The sequence below is a fragment of the Anarrhichthys ocellatus genome, unplaced genomic scaffold (genome assembly GCF_004355925.1).
Source record: "Anarrhichthys ocellatus isolate YVR2014 unplaced genomic scaffold, GSC_Weel_1.0 scaffold113, whole genome shotgun sequence".
NCBI classification, from domain to species: Eukaryota; Metazoa; Chordata; class Actinopteri; order Perciformes; family Anarhichadidae; genus Anarrhichthys; species Anarrhichthys ocellatus.
The window spans coordinates 68,563-90,665 of record NW_022280143.1 but is presented as its reverse complement, the minus strand read 5'-3'; the positions used below and the strand labels follow the sequence as shown (position 1 = coordinate 90,665).

At 39.6% G+C, this 22,103-nt stretch overlaps 1 protein-coding gene across 4 annotated transcripts in view; it reads left to right on the top strand.

The window, feature by feature from the left end:
* Positions 1-18,316, top strand: part of col11a1a (collagen, type XI, alpha 1a) — a 79,278-nt gene extending 60,962 nt beyond the window's left edge. For all 4 annotated transcript variants that reach the window (XM_031876706.1, XM_031876708.1, XM_031876707.1 and 1 more), the window contains 21 exons: positions 404-457; positions 538-591; positions 808-861; positions 1,379-1,432; positions 3,215-3,322; positions 3,702-3,755; positions 3,928-3,981; positions 5,004-5,057; positions 7,810-7,863; positions 9,240-9,347; positions 9,662-9,715; positions 9,996-10,049; positions 10,878-10,985; positions 11,965-12,018; positions 12,099-12,134; positions 12,227-12,280; positions 12,411-12,657; positions 13,290-13,402; positions 13,846-13,914; positions 16,508-16,741; positions 17,034-18,316. In XM_031876706.1, coding sequence (XP_031732566.1) covers positions 404-457; positions 538-591; positions 808-861; positions 1,379-1,432; positions 3,215-3,322; positions 3,702-3,755; positions 3,928-3,981; positions 5,004-5,057; positions 7,810-7,863; positions 9,240-9,347; positions 9,662-9,715; positions 9,996-10,049; positions 10,878-10,985; positions 11,965-12,018; positions 12,099-12,134; positions 12,227-12,280; positions 12,411-12,657; positions 13,290-13,402; positions 13,846-13,914; positions 16,508-16,741; positions 17,034-17,180 — 1,818 coding nt within the window. In that variant the 3' untranslated portion in view covers positions 17,181-18,316. The remainder of the gene's footprint in view (positions 1-403; positions 458-537; positions 592-807; positions 862-1,378; positions 1,433-3,214; positions 3,323-3,701; positions 3,756-3,927; positions 3,982-5,003; positions 5,058-7,809; positions 7,864-9,239; positions 9,348-9,661; positions 9,716-9,995; positions 10,050-10,877; positions 10,986-11,964; positions 12,019-12,098; positions 12,135-12,226; positions 12,281-12,410; positions 12,658-13,289; positions 13,403-13,845; positions 13,915-16,507; positions 16,742-17,033) is intronic.
* Positions 18,317-22,103: the final 3,787 nt, after the last annotated feature.

The window sequence follows — 22,103 nt, the reverse complement described above, 5'->3', positions numbered from 1 at the left end:
TCTCTGTTTGTGTGCACAAGATTGACTCTTTTTTAAGGTATGTGGTTCATCTGGTAGGAGACTTGTTCTTGACCTTGCTCAGCATATTCATTGAATATTTCATTTAACAGAGTGGGACTAGACTGCACTTAAAACATGGATTCAAGTGATTCATTAATGCATGTTCTGGCCCACAGATATATTTAATATTCCAGTGCTTCACTACAATGTATCCCAGCAGTCAAATCAAATTAAAAAAGTAAATATCAAGCAGGAACAGCTGTTGTGAATGCATTTAACAGCACAGACAAATGTAAATCATGAAAAACACCATTACTTATTCATTCAACATCACCTTGTGCTTTTAACATAATTATTTTCTTTTCTGATAATATAATTATTTATTCATTTTTGTTTTCCTCAGGGGCTTCCTGGACCTCCTGGTGAGAAGGGAGAGAACGGTGATGTGGGCCCCATGGTAAGAGACACATCTGCTTCTTGTAAGCACTCTTATAATAGTTTAATGCACTTTAACAACACTGTGTTTCTTTTGTGCAGGGCCCTCCTGGTCCTCCTGGTCCCAGAGGTCCTCAGGGTCCTAGTGGAGCTGATGTACGTATGGCTAATTGATAACAATGTGTTTACCCAAATCTAATGACCTGCATGTATTGAAAAGGACATGGTCACTGTAAGACTGTGACATACAGTTAACTTCATCTTTAGTGACATTATCTCATATATCTTACATTGCAATGCCTGGACATCATCAGGTGTCCTCTCCCAAGGTGATGGAGGATGACTCATCTCTTTCTTTATTCCCCGCTGCAGGGTCCACAAGGCCCTCCAGGTGGTGTGGGCCCCATGGGATCTGTGGGTGAGAAGGTAAGAGTCACAACTCGGCACCCCAGGTGTTCTGCCTGCCTAACGTGATGTTGGGCATTAGGACTGAGAACCTGCTGGTCTAGCCCACTCCAGACCATCCAGCTGCCCCCATTTGTTACCACATGCAGTCCATTCATTTCATATGCCAAGGCTTTTTGTCTGAGTTAGTGCTTTGACACTATTAATGTCTATTTTACAACGCTTCCAACAAGATTCACGCAATTTACTGCCATTTGGCAGACGGCTGCACTATAAATGCTTAATGCTTTACCCCGGCAGTTAAATGCTTCTGGAGTATGAAAAATAAAGAGCTACCAACTCTTTAAGGGGGCACTTGTTATACAGTAACTTTTAAGCCCCTTGTTTCAACTAGAGTTATAGACTTAGTCAAGTTACATGTCTGGCGTTTGTTGCTATCATTAAGTGTTAGTATGTAAGAACTATTTTGGTAGAATAGGTGGGGCTATTTTAGGGTGAAGGTGTATCTGTCCGGACACTGACATTTGTCTAACCGCAGGGTGAACAAGGTGAGGCCGGAAACCCAGGTCCACCTGGAGAGGCTGGAACCGGGGTAAGTGAGCTCTGATTTTGTTTTTGCTATTTGCTATTATGTGTTCCAGGAATATCTGATGTTTGTATGTCCTTATGTATGTACGTGCCACCACGTGTGTGTTTGTGTGTACAGTGCATCTTGCTTATCAACACACATTCCATATGTTAGAATGTCAGTCTTTAGCATACCAACCAGCCTTGGCATGAATATTTGTAGGGCTCTACATGAAAACATTTTAAAATGTAGCTTGCAATGCAAGATAGGTAACAATATAAGGAACATCCTCATCCTCATCCTCATCATCAGGAAAACGGTTGCTTAATGGATAGCTTTAGGCGAATATAGTGCAAAAGCCAATCTAACAAGAAGGTTTTTTTTCTTTAGTGTGACACTTTGTATTCATCACACTGCAAGTAATTGCTCCTCACATTGAGGCTGGTCGTTCATCTCAGCATGGCTCTTCTGCTTTGCACCCCATGTCCACCTGGCGTGCCAAATTGAGTATCTTCCAGGACTCTTAAAATATAATTACCAAGAGGATACGCCATGGTGCTTCTGTCCTAAAGAGCAATCATTGCAGACATCATGAAGCAAGTTGGCATCAAAACACCCACTTTGCTGAGTACAGCTTTTAGCTGTGATTTGCCCTGTTTTGATGGCTTAAAAGGTGCAGAAGTAAAGGACTTTAAAAGTTTAGTAAATCATCTGTAATACCTAGCAGTTAGATTGTTCTAATATACTATAGTGTTATAGTGAATGTCACATTCAATTTGAAAAGATTCTGAAAGATTTCATGTAAGTTTACCATATCCATATGCTTTCCCATGTTACTGCCAGAGAGAGATTTATGACAATTTGTTTAGCTTTTTTTAAACATTTACCAAGCACACGTCATTGATGGCTCTATTAGCTCTGCTGCCTCATTAATTATTATTGAGGTACAACAGCAGATTGAAAAGATGGCTCATCTCCAGTGGGAGTGGCAGAGGAGCGTGATGACAAGCATTCATAATGTCCCCTGCTAGGTCCCATCAAACTGCTGGTGTCATTGACATTTCCAAAGTCAGTGTGCAGCTTAAGCCCCTCATCTAAGGCATCTGAAGCCAATGCCTTTCAGCTATTCTTTTGTCTTTTTACAAGTGTTAGTACTGATGGCATTGGGACAATACTAACTCAGTAATAACTAATTACTACAATATAGTGTAGACATAATGTTGCATTAGTTACTACTAACAAAAAATGATTGAGTTAAATATCATTTACTTAATTAATGAACACATTTAACTATTAATTAACTTTATTTTGTAAGGCATCATGTAAAATATTTAACAAAATTGCTGCAATAACATTTTTTATAATTTAATACAGCTAAAAGCTGATGTTCATCATCATCCATCCATCTGAAAACTGCACACAATACTGACAAACACTAGACAAACAGACATGAAACATGCATGAAGCCACATACTGTACATGCTAAATATACATAAGTGATAAAACACTATTAAGATGTGGATGTCACCGTACTGTAAAAAGTGTTTGTGGAGTAAAATCATTAAATACAATGCTTAAACTGTGATTAAAATTGATTAAAATTGAACAAGACTGTAGAGGCACATTACCTTCATATCTAAGAGCTCTTGGTGCTGAAAAAAAAAATTTTCAGTCTCATTTCACATCAGCACTGTTGACCATCCAGAGTTGTTGTCCTTTGTTACACACTGAGCTCAGCTTTGGACCCAATTGCTCTCAGCAGCATTTGTCCACATGTCAATTTCCATCCTTCGTTCATCACTATAGGGACCTAAAGGCGAGAGAGGAGAGAAAGGAGAGGCTGGCCCCCCTGGAGCTGCTGGACCTGCGGGTGCCAAAGGACCACCTGGAGATGACGGGCCAAAGGGCAACCCTGTAAGTCCGCCAAATACTCTCAAAATCAATTTAAAAAGAAATCTTTTCTGTCACTCAGTCTACCAGGCTTAAATGTACTGCTTTAAAGGAAATGTCCCCTACCGGCCGTTAGGCAGGCAATTCTATTCTAGCACATATTCAAGAACTTAAAAGCCTTTTTATTGGGGAGGATTATATTTTATGCCTGCGTGGTAATGGCATGCAGTGACACTTTTTCTCATGGATTTGCAACATCATCATTAAGTCCATCAAATTGCCTTCAACGGTTGTTACCAGGTACGCCAGGACTAAATCACGGTCTAAATTCCTATCCACGTCCTTAATACCTGCATCCTGTTTCTTTTGCTTCACTGATGTATTTTATATCTCTCCATTAAAGGGACCCGTTGGATTCCCTGGAGACCCTGGTCCTCCTGGAGAGGCAGGTGTTGCTGTAAGTATGAAATCTTTTAAGCAATATTCACTCTATATAGGCCCATAAACATTAAATGATTTAGGTTTTTGTCTTGGGAATCATCCATAAATGAAACTGTATGATTGTTAAAGTAGAGGATGAATATTTCACGTGACAGACATTATCTAACCAGCACATCTCTCTTTTACAGGGCACGGATGGAGAATCAGGAGAGAAAGGAGACGATGGTGAAGCCGGTCAGCCTGTAAGTTGTTGTATTTTCACATTATTTGGACGAAACAAATGACTGCATGAGTATATGTCATGTACGCTTTACAAACACCTAATAAAATGTAATTAGCACAACAATCAGCTACTATTCACGAATGAGTATGAATGTGTCTTGTTTACGTTTATTTTATATTAAAGTAGTCCACCAAAATGTTGCCTGTAGTAAGAGCTGTAATTACATCTAGTCAGTAAATAATTGACACTGCAGCATTGTAAATCATTATATTTACTCCATACTCTTGGATGTAGGGTAAATGGACTTATCTGCTTTGCAGATCCATTAAGTTTGATTCGAAATAAAAGCCAAACAATAATGTGCTAGCCCTGTGTAGAGCACAATTAATCACATCTCTGATTAACATTCATGAATGTAAATGAGCCTTTGCCATTGCCAAAGAATACCACAGAAAATAGTTTATCAACTCCATGAATGTTGCATATTTGAACTTTAAATGAATGAATGAATGTTTATGATTGCATACTGAAACGCTACAGTCGAAAAATTGTGCTTAGAAGGTATTTTAAAACATGTTTAACTTCATATAATGGCTCAGTGTTCTTTGAAAGGAAAACCTATCTATCCGCCTGTTATTCGAAATTTCCATGTATCTGTGTACTCAACCCATAAAACAGCTCAATAACTGCCAAATATTTACCAATGCAAATGATAAAAAATTGGTTTGATTGCTTGCAATTAACTCAGAGATAATTGGATGAGAGTGTGTCAAGAATCACAACATGTATTATTTCAGGCAGTGCAGTGACTCATCCAACTTTTGGTTTTGGCTTAACTCTTGGACTATCCCGGGGTTGAATGTTCCCTAAATGTCAATATGGTCTGTGCGTTATTGTCCTTTTTGGCTGACATAACGAGAGATTTAGTGAAGCATGCTGCTCTCATGAAAATTCATACCAGCCCTGACTCATTTGTTAATACAACTTGTTTTATTGTCTGTAATGGCATCATGCATCTCCTGTCTCCTTGCTTGTTTTCAGGGACCTCCAGGTCCATCAGGAGAAGCTGGCCCATCTGGACCACCTGGCAAGAGAGTAAGTCTGTGACCATTAAAACTAAGAGTACTGCAGCATTTTATTTGTACATCCCAAGATAGGCCAGTCTGATAGTCCCCATTGTTGGCATTTTATCATTGCAAGAGTGTGCTGTTTTGATATGAAATCTCTTGCTGACCAAAGCTTTTGTTAGTGTTAAAATCATGACTCAACAAGCCCTTGTGAAATGTCTTAGCCCTATTTTAAAATAGATGAAGGGAGTGTGCATCTGTTGGCATTGTATTCTGGCTTCATAGCCAACAGACCGGTATCCCGCCACGCTTTGCAACAACTCCTCCTCAACAACTCAATCTTGACAGTAAAGCAGGAGAGATTCATTCTCATTAAAAGAAGAGTGGGGAAAACAAAGTGGGAGATTTAAGGGGTCAAGCCATTTTGCTGTCTGCAAAGAAATCTCCCTCAAAGCCTGTTGAGAAATGAATGGCAGGATGTGAAAATCATGAATCTTTATTTTTTTCTCTTAGCAAGAAATTGAAAAGGCTTACAGAAAAATAGCAGGAAAAAGGAGCCGCGGGTTCCAAACTCATTCACGGCAGTGGGAAGAAAGCAGAGAGCGATATAGCAAGTCTGACACATTATTGATCCATGGCTGCTTGACTGACAGTCAGAGCAAAACAAAGGCATAACATGGACGTGGTAAAGTTGTTATGAGAAGAGAAGGGTGGGCTTTAGCACTGCCCACCAAAAAAAGAATGAAATCAAATGAAACCTTTAATGTGTCGATTGTGATGTGATTATCATCACATTTTTGTCAGCCTACCAGAGGAACTGGGTGTCTACTTAAAAAAAAAACTGGTTACAAATCCGAATGCAAAGATTTTAACATTGAAAGTTAATGTTTGTGTCCGAAATCACCCACTGGTCACTATATAGTGTAATGTATAGTGACAATTATTATACCCTATAAAGTGGACTCAAAGTAAACACAAACGGACAAGTACTTGTAGTGTCCGAATGAGTTTTATCCATAGAACGCTCTGGATAGTTTGAAGGGAGTAGTTAATGAGAGAGTGAGTTTGGACACAGCAATGTTCTATGATGTCCATTCTCACTCTATCTAGTATCCTACAGTATGAGGTGGAGACAAATGAGTGAAATATCAAAGCCAGCAAGCTACTCCTTGAATGCACACATCTGATGTGGAATATTAACATATTTCCAATATGATGTGGAGCTCAAAGTCCACATCAAAATGAGCAGCTATTCTCCTGAATTTGAAAGAAAAGTCACAATCTCAAGTGACTGGCTGCATTTCAAAGAACGACATGTCATGCATTTCTAAACTAGGGTTGATTGCTTTTTCTAATATGCCCAATGAAATTTACATTCTCAGTATTTAGCATGGTATCAGCATCTGCTGCACCAAATGGCCTAGGGATTATGGTAAGGAAAAGGGCTATTTTATCACTCATAGGTCTTTAATCGCTGAGAGAAAGAAAGGGACCTAAGATGATCCCGGCTGCTACCCGACAGGTTGCTCCTTTGAATACATAATTGCACAGCAAGAGTTGTTTAGGATCTGTTGGCCCTTTTTCTGTCTTCGCTGCCTTTCGCCTGTAGAAAATTGCAACAATCCTTAAATCTCCCCAGCACAGCCTCTGATTCTGAATTAGTCCATTTAGCATAGCATAGCAGCACCTTTTATATTAATCTGCCTTAATACTGGATATGTATTCAACTTTGCTTCTTGAAAAAAGAAATATCTAAAAGTTATTAGCCTCATCTGGCTTTTGCGCAGTTAACGTCACTACTGAGTGTTACCTTTCATGTGTTCTAAGACACGGGTAACAATTTTATGCAATTAAGAACAACAATAAAGTGTCTCTTATGCCTGATGCTGCAGAGACAACAAAAGGTGCCGTGGCAACCCGAACACGATTAACACACCTACACGTTGACTGCTGTGTATCGCGCTACAATTGAAATGGCTCTTTGTGCTGATCAAGAGCCCACCTCTTCCCCACCAGTAAGAGGTACACATCAGGAGAAGATGAAAGCTCCAAGCACGGGGGAGAGCTCACTTCATAGCCTCTCAGTCAATAGCACTCAGGCTTCCATCAGCTAAGATGAGAATGGAATTTGGATGGAGAGTGGTTTTGAAGAGGGACGACTGGAGGTGGAGTTGAAAGAATTCGTTGTGGGCCTGAGAGCTCCTGACCAGTCAGAAAAGACGACCCTTGCCAACCCTTAGCATGACTGAAGAAGCTGGTGTGTTTCTATGTGTGTTAGCACATTACTACACCGCAAGATTGTATGGTTTTGTGGGCAGACAAGTCCAAGTCACTCAAATAGATCTTGATCCCTGAAGTAGTGCAGATTCAAGGGCATCGGATTATCATCCGTCTGAAGACAGCATCCACCAAGTACTTATCAGGCAAGACAATTGTTCAACATGAAATCGAATCAAATTAAACTGAAATACCAAGAGGCACCAGAGTTATTTTTTGACATTTCCACCTTAATTTGAGGACAGTTTAGATGGGGCAGAGAGAAACGCAGCAAAGGTCACAAAGCCCGAATCGAACCAAGGACGTTGCGGTTACATAGCATGCCCTGTAACCACTGGGGTACCAAGGCGCTTCATTAGTGCTGATGATTTGTTTTGCTTACTGATGTCAACCTCTGAAATACTGTGGAAGGTCAACGATGAACATTCACTTTTGTTTTGTACAGTTCCTGTGTGTCGATGCTGTGTTAAAGTGCTAAAGCAGTGTTCTGTCGTCTTCCTCAGGGACCTCCGGGGACTGCTGGTTCAGAGGGCAGGCAAGGAGAGAAGGGCGCTAAGGTAACAAAATCAACTCGTCCTTCTCACAGTAGAGTCGTCTCACCGTACACACATTGTTCCCCCATTTGAATTAAAAGCACCAAAACGCAGACGTAATTCAATTTCCACCCTAGATTAGATGGAAATGTATGGATGCAGACTATTTGAGTAAAACTAAGATTCACTTGTTTCTTGCATTGTTAATTTCAAGACAAAAACAGTCAAGCTCCCAAGTATTCAGAGTTTTTCTCTCTCTGAGTTAGCACTCGTTTGACACCAATCTCCTTGTTTCATCAGTGTCTAAATCTATACATATGATCTGTTGCTTTGTGCATGGGCAGAATCAATCATCACCAGCATGAGCACGCTGAATATAAATGATATTTACTACAAAAACATACCTCTCCTCTCAGCTAATCTGTTCAAAAGTATATTACTATACTATAGTAATATAATAGTGTAGTAAAAACTATACTACTATGGTATGATAGTATTGTTACCTGCTTATATACTGCATTTTTGTAAATAGTTGCATTGAAAGACTACCTTAATGAAATGGCCTTGAACTCGTGCTTATAGATCTGAATCTTGAAATTCCAAAAAAACAAAACAGAATTACAGCTGTGATTGTAATAATCTCAGTAAAGGAGAGATTTGCTATAAGCCTGTACCCTGTAAAAGCCTTGTAGCTCAAACTTGATTTCATGAGCTCTGTCTAGTCTGTGCATATTGACGTTTTTCCGTCAGCTGTGGCAGACCCTGATCCTGAGGCCATACTCATCTTATCATGACCCGAGAATGAAAACACAGTAGGATGTAGCGCCGTATATTATTGTCCCTGTCCTCAACCTCATTTGGAGGAACAAGAGCCTTTTTTTCTCATTTGATAACTCAGACTCTTGTTTACTTGTCCCCATTTTCCCGATCTACACACTGCATACTATCTCAGCATAATTTAAAGCTAGAAGCAGCCTGCAGCTGAATTCTGATACGAATACTCTAGGATACCAAGATAGGCTCCAGAGAAAACCTGACATATCAAGAGTTCTTTATGTGGAACAGATTTTAGAAGTTGTACAAGAAGATTTTTTTATTCTATACCACTACCAAACTTGACAAATATCTAGATTTTTGTAAAGAACCAGATATACCAACCTCATGGCATCTACCTCTAGAGTGTTCACTTTGTTTATTTGACTGATGTTTTGTTTCAAAGTTGTAATGTCTCATAAAATGTCATTAATCAAAATATCAGTAAATAACAGCTGCTTTGATACAAATACATTCAATTAATATGTCAGGTGTACGCTACTTTCCGCCAGGAAAAATAAGCTTAAGTTCCTAAATTGTGTTGTATTTTTTAACCCGAGTCATGCTTTCAAAACATTTGCATACAGGGTGAGGCAGGTTCCGAGGGTCCAGCGGGTAAAACCGGACCGGTTGGACCCCAGGGACCTTCAGGAAAACCCGGTCCAGAGGGTCTGCGTGGAATCCCTGGTCCTGTCGTAAGTCTGAGCTACAACAGCGAACGTTCCCTGTGATACACTGCATATGCATCTCTCTACTCTCAAACACACAAGCATGGTCAAACACAGGCACACACCCACAGTGTACACACATAAAAAGGTATGATGATAGACTTCATGGAATAATCAATACACCCATTTGGCTTATACATTAGTTGTGCTTGTTTATTCCAGCACTCTTTTTTTCCCCTGTTTGGGCTATTAATCATCATGCTGAGCACAGCAAATCAATGGCAGGCCAGAGAAAATACAGGACGCTATAATGCTCACTGCAATTGAATGGCTTTTCACAGGGTGAACAAGGACTGCCCGGCTCCTCAGGACAAGATGGCCCACCTGGTCCGATGGTTAGTATGTATAAAATCCCTCTCCCTCTCTCCGTCTTTCTCACATTTATCCATCCAGCTAGAGTTGGAGTCCTAAATACAGGTTAAACAAAGAAAGCTGAACTGTCCCTAAAATTCATATCCGTAATACATGAAGGGATCAGTTTCTCTCTATATAATTTATGATTTTCATGCCTCTTCTTTTTTTCCCTTTCATATTTTTCTGTCCTTATTATTTGCTTATTTTCAGCACCCTGTCCTGTCTAATTGTCTTCCCTTTTCTTCTGCTGTCGATGTTTAGGGTCCTCCTGGTCTTCCTGGCCTGAAAGGTGACCCTGGGTCTAAAGGTGAAAAGGTGAGCATAGCGTCTCTTCTTGTGTCTGACTGCAAGCTCTTTCACTTTCCACTTTCAAATAGGCTGGAAGACAAACATGAAAGCAGTGAAAGGAACCTGGGGATCGTGATCTAGGTTGAGACTCCAGTCAAGGCTGCCCACCACGAGCACAAAGCTTCCACGGCTGCAATTGATCATAAGCAAGACATCTTTTAGAATTACAAAGCAACGTTTATATTAGCGCATATGTTAACATTTAGGAAACAAAATTAGATTTTGCCACAGCTGCTGTAACAGAAAAACTCTCAATAGGATTGAATATGCAGCTAAATGTGATGTATCACTCTAATCTGTCTAATCTTGCTCTTTTCTTCGCTGCCACTGTCAAATTTGCTGGTGAAATATAACTACAAAGGATATTCGGACAGCACACATTACTCTGTCTAAATTGCCTCCCACACACTGACATGATGGCTTGAGAGAGAGCAGTTTAAAAGCACACAATAGAGACACCGTGTTGCGAGTTGTGCGTTTTTAATGCTGTCAAATCATTGGACCTGGTAAGAGGGCTTGCCTATTTCAAAGTCATCATCTTTGTGTTGTGAATTGTTTGTGAGTATTTTGTGTTATTTATTTTGGTGTTTCTCTTTCAGTAGAGACATTTCAATTATAAAGCCTGAGGATTTGTATTGTAATGAAACGTCACTCTTCACAGCCTCCCATGTGCATTGCAGTTTTTGGGAAGAAAACCATTGGAGCTTTGCCCATGTCAGACATGTAGGCAATAGCTTTAAAGTTCAAGTAAACAAAGGGACATTGCTGTTATCTTTAACTCTTTTTGTCCTACAGGGTCATCCAGGTTTGATTGGCCTGATCGGACCCCCTGGTGAGCAAGGAGAGAAGGGAGACCGAGGTTTGCCCGGGCCCCAAGGTTCTCCCGGTGGCAAAGGCGACGGTGTAAGTAATTGATACGCTCCATTGCCACGTTGGTCCTCGGGCCGTTTGCCCTCCACCTGCTGCCCTTCCACTGTTGCCAAAGGTCTTACCACAGGCACTTGCTGTTGACCAAACCCACTGAAAAAGGCAATGCAGTGCAGAGCTAACATTGTGTTGGTTCTGGCTTTTGACAGATTGGATTATTCGTTCATATTGCTCAAAGGGTGTAAAAACACAATATTAACAAGACTTTGAGGCATCTCGTTTGAACCTTTCACTGTTAACACAACTTCCACCCATTGTGATCCATTTCTGAGTATCTGACACCTGCTGTGATAATATACCTTCATTGTGGAAAACACAAAAAAAAGTTTCCTTTTCATTAAAATTAAGATATTTTTCTCCATCACTGAAGCAGGAATCAGTACTGACAGAAGGTTGAAGCTCAGACTCGATAAAAGACTTATGACAGCCTTCATCCATTTTAAATAAACATTGCAGAACGACTGAATGTGCTATTCTGTCCTGCTGTGGCCCTTGTACTGCCCTGGCTTAGTGATTTAAGATGATGGGTTAGATTAAGTATCTGGATATTAAGCCTAATGAAATCATAACGTCCCCTTTTCTCAGAGCTCAAAGGCTTCAAAAAGGTTTCCACTCAGTTTACCATTTCTATTTTAATGACTGAAAATAGGCCTCATATTGTTTGTCTTTATTTTCTGACAAAATTGAGCCATAAGATTGTGAATTGCTGGGTTCAAAGAAATGGCATATCACAGGCACAGTGTTTGGCCTTTTCTTGATTGCTAAAATAAAGACATTCACAAGAAAGCTCATTATGCATTTGTTCAGCTCATAAACTATGTATACATATCCCTGGTCCTTTGCCAGTTTAGTCTCGCTTTTTCATTTCACTCATTCAAGCCTCACATTAATACTTTTGTCTCCTATGATTCTTTGATGTATATCTGACTTCTGCTTTCATCTCATCTGTTCACAGGGTATCGGTGGATCCTCCGGTCCTCTCGGTCCCCCAGGTTCCCCTGGTCTGCCTGTAAGTCTTTTACTGATTCAGTCATTCATTCAGATTCTACACTGATGATACAATGTCTTATTATGTCCTATCTCATGCAGGGTCCTCAAGGTCCCAAAGGATCCAAGGGTTCAAGTGTGAGTACTATCAGAGTTTTCAAAGGCATTTTGTCACTGTGTGTATGTTAGATTTATCTGAGATGACATGTTTCTATGCATGTTTCTCTCAGGGGCCTGCTGGTACAAAAGGAGACACTGGTACAATTGGTCCTCCTGGTCCTCCTGTGAGTATTAAAGACTGTTGCCTATTGTACCACTAAGTTATAATTGTCACAGTACTGCAGCATTGCACAACATCTATGGTCAGTCTTTTGGCATGAAATCTTAAACAGCTTTTCCCACCACACCGTACAGGGCCCACCAGGTGAAGTCATCCAGCCCCTGCCCATCCAGTCACCCAGGAAGACCAAGCGCTCCAGTGACATACAGTCAGACGCAGCCGCTGCAATCATGGACTACGGCGAGGGCATGGAAGACATCTTCGGCTCACTCAACAACCTCAAACAGGACATCGAACGCATGAAATACCCGATGGGCACACAAAACAACCCTGCCAGGACATGCAAAGATCTGCAGCTCTGCCACCCAGAGTTCCCTGATGGTAAGCTCAATCTAAGCAGGAGTGTTTGATGTTAAAGTAAAGAGATGCTGAAAGAGAAATTGAAATAAAAACACAGCCCTCTTGTCAGTGTAAATCACAGAGTCAGGCTGCAGCAGAGCGTCATATCCCTCTGTGATTGAGAAACTAGAGATTCTGGTCAAGACACCTGGTTTTCTGACTGATACTCAAGTGAAAAAACTAACTTTTTTGTTGAAAACAGTGATTGAGAACACTGCTCAGAGAAGATTGGACTCATCAGTGTTCGAACGTTTCCCATTTTTCCTTTGGTGTCTTTTGGTTTGTCTCTTTTGTTAAATGTGTGCCCACTACAGATTGATTAAGTAATTTGACACGACCTCTAGGCCCTCTGATGGATATCATTACTTATTTTACTTCTGTTGAGGAATATGTTTTGACAAAAATTGTTGCACATCAATTATACCCTGCTTCAGGCATGATAACATATTATCTAGCTGTGAATAAGCCATAACAATGAGCAGTAAATTACTTTAAAGCACAATTTCAAATATGATCAAGAAATTCTAGTACACTTAATTCTGAAAAGTAGCTTCAATACATTTTCTGTGGACGCTAGTAGAACAGGGTGTTTGAGTGTGCTTGGTTCTCCGTAGGCGAATATTGGATTGATCCAAACCAAGGCTGCTCTGGGGACTCCTTCAAAGTCTACTGTAACTTCACCGCTGGGGGCGAAACCTGCATCTATCCAGATAAGAAGTCTAATGGAGTAAGTGACTTTGGATTTGTAACCACAAGATTCATAACTGCCTGTTTCTAATCATCATTTCTCATCAAATATTAAGCCATCATGTTAATAAACCAACACATCAACAAACGGCACAGCACGAGACTGAAGTTGTCAAAGGCAGCCATCTGATTTACTTCAGGGCTAAGCGTGTATAGATTTGATATTCACTTTTGTGCAAACAACACAAAAACCACCAAAAGGCCAATGCTACAGAATGATTTGACTCTATGAAATTTGTGAAAACAATATTTCAAAGATATTAAAAAAGTATACAGGTTTACCTTCTGCTCCCAGATGACTAACTTTGATGCTACCCTTTAGGCTTAGCTTTCATTTTAATGTTCACATCATAATTCACAACAAAATATAATGCCCATGATTATATTGTCTAGTATTAATCCGCCCCGTCTGGTTTTCCACAGGTCAGAATATCGTCATGGCCCAAGGAAGTCCCTGGGACATGGTTCAGTGAATTTAAGCGTGGTAAAATAGTAAGTGTTTTTTTCTTCTTCTTTCATCCGTCTGCTTCAGTTTACCACACAAAACAGAAACTCCTTCACTCAGTGCTAAACTAAATGGATTGCTCCATCTCTCCTATGAACCTGTGCAGGGACACTGCAAAATGGCAAGCAGCTGCTAATAGACTCAAATAGCAGCACCACCCATGAAATTGTGAAGCAGTGACCCAAAGTTGCTTCCCATAAAGAACTCCCAAACTGCCTAATGGTTAGAGTGTGTCCATATTTTAGGAAAAGCCAGAGCAGAGAGAATGCACAGATTGGCTTTTAGTTGAAATAATCTACATCCTTTTGAACTAGTGCCTCATTTTCAGTTATTGTCATTCCAACTCATTACAATTCTTAGCCTGTTCTATACAAAGAAGAGAGCATCGATAAAACATTACAGAGGATTCAAGCAGAATGCCTCAGTGTTTTAACATTCCAGTAGACCTCTCTCTGCCCTTGAACAGATACAATCATCTCCGTAAACATCAGCTACTAGTTCTTGTAGTCAGAAATGAAAGAAACAAGTTTGCCCTGCTCCATCAAACATGGCATGCTGATGTATTTCAAGAGAGAGAAGACTTTAAAAGACTGACTGTGACAGAACATTACACAGCACAGTACATCTCCTGGTAGCTCTTTCAAAGTACATATTCAGACAAGGTTCACACAAAGTCAGTGTTCCAGTCAGGGTCACGTGTGTACCGTTGACCTCTTGTTACTCTAGATTCAAGCTTCGTTAAAAGAGATAGAAAAGTATGAGAGTATACTGTTGCACAAAGTGCTGTATATGTGGTATTTAATGACCACAGAAAAAATAATACAATGATGTTTAAATGTATCTTGCTTGCTGTGTATTCTGCACAACTTTCAGAGCCTTTTGAAAACCCTGTTTTCCTACTGTACTTTACATGGAGACCAACTATTTTAACACACAGTGCTATACTCATGTTTTATATACTGCCAGTCAACCTAATGAGGACGACTCCAGATATAATACAGTAATTAGATGATGTTGACAATGTAAGACTTAGTACCGCAAGACTAACTGATGCCCAAGTGTAGAAATCCTCTGACTGCAACTAGGGTTAATGTTACCTTGTAACTATTAGCCACTAGCCTTAGATGGGTTAAGGTTAAGAGGCAGCCATGGTTACTGTACATCAATTGAAAAACCTCTGTTTAATTGTTACAGGTGTTTTTACATGAGCCAGTTTGTCATATTTAGTGTTCTGAGTGAACTGAATTATTTCAATATTATTTGGGCCAGTACATAATCTTAATATCTGAAAAAACTATACATATTACAAAGGAAAATTGGGAGATCAGCTGTTTTTTCTCATAGAAATTAAGTTTTAATCTTTTAATTGCCTTCAGCATTAATAAAGTACAGACTTCATCTTTTTTTTTTAAATTATATTTAAATTCTCCCTGGTCGTCAAAATCCTTCAAAATGTATTTTTTACAAAATTTCAGTAATGAGGTCAAATGCTCGTGTAGATACAAAGCTGGTCATTGGAGATCTAACAAATGCATTGTCTATTTTTATTGTGAAAAAAAACGAGTGCAGTTCCCATTCAAAACATGCCTGTTCAGTACGGGCCGAGCGCTTGGCCTGTGGTGTCGCTGCTTGCAACTTTTTCGAGAAGCGTTCATACAAACAACTTCACATTCGACACTGCTCCTCCTTGAGTCCTCAGCAGTATACCTGACACGACAAAGTTCCTCACACATCCAAATCACGGCTACTCACGGTCAGAAACATCAGTGAAATACACTCAGGTTCAGACTTTACCGTTAGGCAAGGTAAGCAACTGCCTGTGGCCCCCAACTAAAAAGGGTTCCAAAAGATTTATTAGGATGTTTAGATATGGAAAATTATGTTATTATTCTAACTCATTTTATACCTTACAAAAGGCCCCCAAGGCACTTACAAATATGCAACTTAATTGGCTGTGTAATTCTACTTCAGAGGAACTAGCTACGTTGCAGATTCAAATTTGACTCACAAAATACAACAATTGAAATACGATGCATTACTATTCATTAAAATATCCAGCATCATAGAATTGAAAACTCCACCTTGAACAGATGTTACTTTAAGTAAGTAAGACTTTTACTGTGCGGCATTAGGAGTTTTACTATTAATAGTTCATAGTTTTACTTCAGAAAGAAAATTCTGAGTGTTGTTAATAAAAGCTGTTAATTACGTTTTAATATGTTTTCATGCGAGAAAGTGATCATTTAGTATCCCAATATGTGGTCAGTTAATCCAAATAACTGTTTGGAAATTTGCTCCGATTGTTTTCGGAGATTTGAGAGCATTGTGGTATTTTGTCACTTTCTTTTAATGTTTTGTCTTCTAATTGCTGTATTATTATTTTATTATTCTTAGTAATAATACAAGTAGCAGTATTACTTTTTCTCCATATTTTTACACATCTCTTTTCTTATATTGCTTGTATTTTTTTAATTCTATTTTTCATTAAACAAATGAATAAATCCAACTGTTAAGTAAAAAGTGTGGACCCATCTTTGCTTCTTTCCTTTGACCTCTTACTCTCTCTTTGCCCACCAACAGTTTTCCTATGTTGACGTGGATGGAAACTCAATAAACATGGTACAGATGACCTTCCTCAGACTACTGACAGCCTCTGCCAGGCAAAACTTCACCTACAGCTGCCACCAGTCCGTGGCGTGGCACGACGCCACCAGCGACAGCTACGAAAAGGCGCTGCGCTTCCTGGGCGCCAACGATGAGGAGATGTCCTATGACAATAACCCTTACATCAAGACCCTCTCTGACGGTTGTGCGGTAAGCCCTAGACCGATTTTTCCTGAAATGGTATCACATTAGTGGTGAAACAAGGAAGAGCAGGAAGCTATTATTGTAGCTGATGACAGCGGATGCCTTCAAAAAGCCCGACTCTTCTCAGACACACATTAGCAAAGTTTTCCCAGTAGCTCAGGTCTAAAGGAAATGGACTGACCTAATGATCAGCATGAACACACAGAAAAAGTGTTTTGTGCAGTTAGAAACATGTGATAGTATGTGTGCTTTTGGATTTGCATGTCTAATTGGTTCCTCTGTGTCTCTCTTGTTGCAGACAAGGAAGGGCTATGGAAAGACTGTGATGGAGATTAATACTCCCAAAATCGATCAGGTTCCCATCATCGATGTCATGTTGACTGACTTTGGGGACCCTAACCAGAAGTTTGGGTTTGAAGTTGGACCCATCTGCTTCCTTGGCTAAATAAAAATGAAAAAAGAAAAAAAAAGGACTTGATGGGGCCAGCAAAGAGAGTCAAGTTGAGACGTTTTGGGTACCACCAAACCCCATTTCTAGCCCCCCACCCTTTTCTATGCCACATGCAAGTTTTGAATAAGAGATGGTGTAGCAAACATGTCTTTCCATGTATGTACGTGTAACCCAGGAAAATACTTGTTGCCCTTGTAGGGCTCGAACCACATGACTTAACCACGTTATGAAGCAAAGGTGAAGGACATTAAACGCGTGGCAGAGGAGGGTGAATCAGAGGTAACCAAGAGGAGGTCAGGCGACATAAGGGGAAACAGACCTCCTCTCTGGATTCTCCAGGTGCTGTATGAAAACGACTACAACGGTGCTTGTTCAAAACACACAAAAATATAAAGAGGTGCTAAGAAAGAAGGTGTATTTTGATAATTATATTAAAAAAAAACTGTAATTATTATTTTGTACAATACTGTTATTTCTGAATCCACTTTCAAAACTTGCATGTGTATCAGATTCTGCTTCCGGCTCTTTAATTTCAATGTTGGTTCAAAGATATACAGTGTAAGTTAAAGACATCATCCAATCAAATAAATTGATAATGATATTTTTTGTTCAACACATACTGTGTATTTGTCATAATGCAAATAAAGTGAGCATTCAAACAATTCTCTATTGCTAAATTAGACTGTATTCCCTTTGTATATATTGATAGTCCAAAGCTTGAGGTTATTTGCTGTTTTGCCCTTGTGACCGTAGGTGAAACAGCTGGAAGTATCACAGCAGCACGTATACGGCAACATCTCCCACTAATGTTGTGATCCTGTGCGAGTAGGAAGCAATCATGGCATTCATTTTTCCTTTATTTAATTCTATTTGTTGTTTTTTTCCGTTTATTTTTCTGACAGGCTTTTTATTTTGGTTGTATACCTCAAACTTTCTTGATAACCTGTAAGATGCAAGGATGTTATGCCCTGTATATACCTTGGTTAAGCAATTAAGTTTATATATTTGGGTGGGGATTTTTTTTAAAGAGAGAAATACGTTAACTGTTAGACATCCACTGTTCAAATCCTTCTGTGAATGCAATGAGAAGCCCTTTAGGTGACCCATTTTTTTGTAACTACAATGAGAAAATGTTTTAATGTGCTTTTTATAGTTCATTTAAATATTAAAAACTGGATTCTAAACAACAGTGAGCTGAACGTCTCAATGGTTTGTGTAAGATGACTTTGGAGTAGATCTACCTACTGTACATGTCAAATGCTTTAAATCAAAGATCTGTTACTTCAACTAAGACTCTGGGCTGGTGCAATTCCATCTCTCTTGAAACCAATAAAGAACCATCTCACATTAGTTTCTTCTCATTCGGAGTACATGAATGGAAACGTGAATAAAATGTCTCCTTTTGTTTGTCATAGAAAGAATGAAAAAAGACCTCCCTATTTAAATGTTCCTATATTTTCTTATTTCCATTCTGAGAAGGTATGGCTGTGGACTTGAGGTACAGCTCACACTCTGAGCGTAACAAGTGTTTGCCTAAGAAGGACACACACAAAGCCCTTTAACGCCACTGACGATTTTTTTATTCAGATAGTGGTAAATATAAAGGCTTATTATACAGAATGGAGGGAAAGACTCCTTTAGAGTTGGAAGGTTTTTTTAGCACAGTAATCTTTGCATATGTGTGACAAATGGGAATTCTTTTCTATGACAAAAAGCTTTCATACCAAATCTGAATTTCAATTTGACTATAGAGCGATGTGGGATTTGTCTTCATCAACTTCAAATTACCTCTGAGTGTTTTGATTGTTTCCTCAAAGAAAAACAGCATGTGTGACTTCTGAGTGAGACAATTGGGAAATTGTGTCTGACAAAAAGAGTTTGGGAAAGAGTTTGTTGTCTGCAGCAAAGTGCAGGAAGGGAGCCTTGTTCTCACACATGCAATCCATGTCGTGGTGATCACATAGCGATGTGACACCACTCCCATCTGACCAGTAGATATGTAGTGGTTGGCTTATCTTAGCATAAAGACTAAAACTGCTAAAAACAACTAGCCTGGCTCTGTCTTAAGGTAAGACCAGCACCTCTGAAGCTCAATAATTTAACATACTGTCAACACTTTCAGGAAAAAATCAATGACATTTTAAGGGTAAAGGGGCAGAATTGAAAACTTAAAAAAATAGTTTTACATTTTGAGAAATACTCTTATACTAATTCTTGCCAAAAATTAGATAAGAAGATTGATTTCGTCCTCTCATGTTTGTACAGTATTATGAAGCTACAGCCAGCGGCTGGTTAGCTTAGCTAACATCTTGACTGCTTCTGTTCAAAGGTCACAAAAACATCTTACCAGCACCTGTAAAGCTCACTAATTCACACATTACATCTTGTTTGTTTTAGATCTTTTGGGCGTTTTTAGCCTTATTTTTGATAGAGGACTGTCGCATGGAGGGATTTAAACCGGGATGTTGCCGTTATATGCACGCTGTAAATACTTGGCTACCAAGGCACTCCATATATTTTTTGTAAAAAAAAACAACGAGTGAAAACAACAATTTACCATTTTCAGGGAGTTGTGTGCCAGACTCTATATTTTGTTTTTCTAAAATGGCGAAGGTATAACCCGCCCTTCTTTGCCACTGACTGGCTTATCCTGGTATTCTTTATATTCTTAACCTAACCCTAACCAATGTTACTCCTCATGCCTTAACCTAACCAAACAACAGTAGTAGCCAATCAGAGGCAGAGTAGGGAGATTCGTGATTTTGTCATCCTCAGAAAAACTATTTGGCATACCAGACTTTCCTGGATGGGACCAGTAATTTCCTGGAATCTCTGCTGGTTGCTTGGTAACTGCTCCGAGCCAAAACTAGTCCACATAGTCTCTGTCATGAAAATAATTGTTATTTTTTTCTTGCCAGTTTCTGTACGAATCAAACAACCGATACATAAATTGGTAGAGTAATTAGTAAGCTTTAGAAGGCACATTTTGTTACCCTCCGGCTGTTTCCCCATTCTAAGCTAACCAGCTGCTGTAGCTTCATAGGCCTATTTAGTGAACAGACAGGCAAGTGGTATTAATCTTACATCCAACTCTCGGCAAGAAAGTGAATAAGCGAATTTACTGAAATGTCAAGCAACTGCTTCAAGTTTTCATCTCTGCCCCTCTATCTTCAAGATTTCTTTGGATTCATCCTGAGTGTCCATCACAGTGTTTCTAATTATCAATCTTCTAAACCTGTGCTGGTTGTTACACCCAGATCGCTGCAATCTTGCAACTCCTCGTCTCTCCTTGAAATTATGAGGGGGAAAAAAACAGGCCAAATTAGTATTCAGTCCTCCTCAGGCTCCTTGGAAGAAATATAAGCGATGGGCTGTGTCACCTCAAAGGATTGACCACCGCTAAACCTTTTATTTTCTCTTCGAAGAGTACAAAACAAATCCACATAATAACAACTGACAAGTCTGTGCTGAGCAAAAGAAATGGACTTTGGAATTTCCTTTTATCTTTCTTTCTTTGGAGAAACGACCAAAGAGAATACTCATGTAGAACCGAACACAGAGAAAACAATCACGAAAACCTCCCCATGGCTTCAGAGGAGAATTCAGCCCCACACTCATGTTACAACAAGCTTTTGAGTAAATACGGTCTTCGTCTCTGAAGATTACACTACTTGCATCCTTAATAGTTCTTTTTACATATTCAGGACATACAATTTATTTAAATGAAGCAATCAAACTTGTTGTGGAAGATCATAGTAATAATCTCTTACATTATCATATAAATAAGTGTCAGCACGCAGGAAGTGATTTTCTTGTACCATTCTGGATTGTTTAGAATAAATAAAGCAAGAACAGAAGAAGAAGAGGAAGAAGAAGCCACGGCGGAACAGACAAAGATATCAACTTGAAGAAATGCCCTCTTTATAAATTGTAAATCAATGGAAAGAAATCATCACACCACCACTGTTTGATTGACTGAAGATTGCTCAGAAGTATGGTGCATAAAATAGCCTGTTAGCAACAAATAGGAAAGCATTAAAATGTCAAGAGGCAAACACCCATGTTAAATCCAGCTCTCTCTGGTGTCTCCAGCAGCTGTCTTTCTCACATATTATATCCGATCTTCAATGGCTATCATCCAGATCACAGTGACCAACCTGACATAGGAGGTTAGTCAAAACTTAACACAAACACATTTTTGTATTCAGTTTGTACATTTTCAAACTCCTGACCTTATCGGCCTCTTTCATATAGTCTGTTATCAGTGACTGTTTTAGTTGAGTGTTCCATATGTACATGAATACAAGGACATCATTCCCAGGGACCATGTAGTCTTCAGCAGCGCTCCCAGTTGCCCCGACACAGAAGAGAGAGAGAAAAAAAAACAACATTTATTGCTGTCCAAATTGCACCATCCTCTGGATCAGAGGATGTGAAAACATTATGCAGCACCCGAGGGATCACACAGGGCCCCGACCGTCACAGTGGGCTTTAAGTTAGGATACCCATCTGAGAGCAGCAATCCTCCATTCGGACCCACCAAGGAACAGTCACACTCCCATTTCATCAGCCTGAGACATAGTGGCAGGCCTTTTGACAGAAAGTGTCTCAGGTCAAAGTTGATTTTACAAACGTAAGTCAAAATGTGTCTAACATTGTGACATAAGAATAGGGTTTTAGTGACTTATGCATAGATGTATTACAGCTTCACATACGTAAATGGAACAAAACTTAAAAATAAAAGGAAAACACTTCGTCCGCTCCGTAGGTCTGATAACGCCCGCTGGTCAGGCGGCTCGCTAATCGCTCCAATAACAGCTGCTTCCTCCGTAATAATGCAGACTTTAACGGGACAACAAGGTCGGCAACACATGTAATCAGTTGTCCATGTTAAATTAACCTGGTCGTCGATCGGTA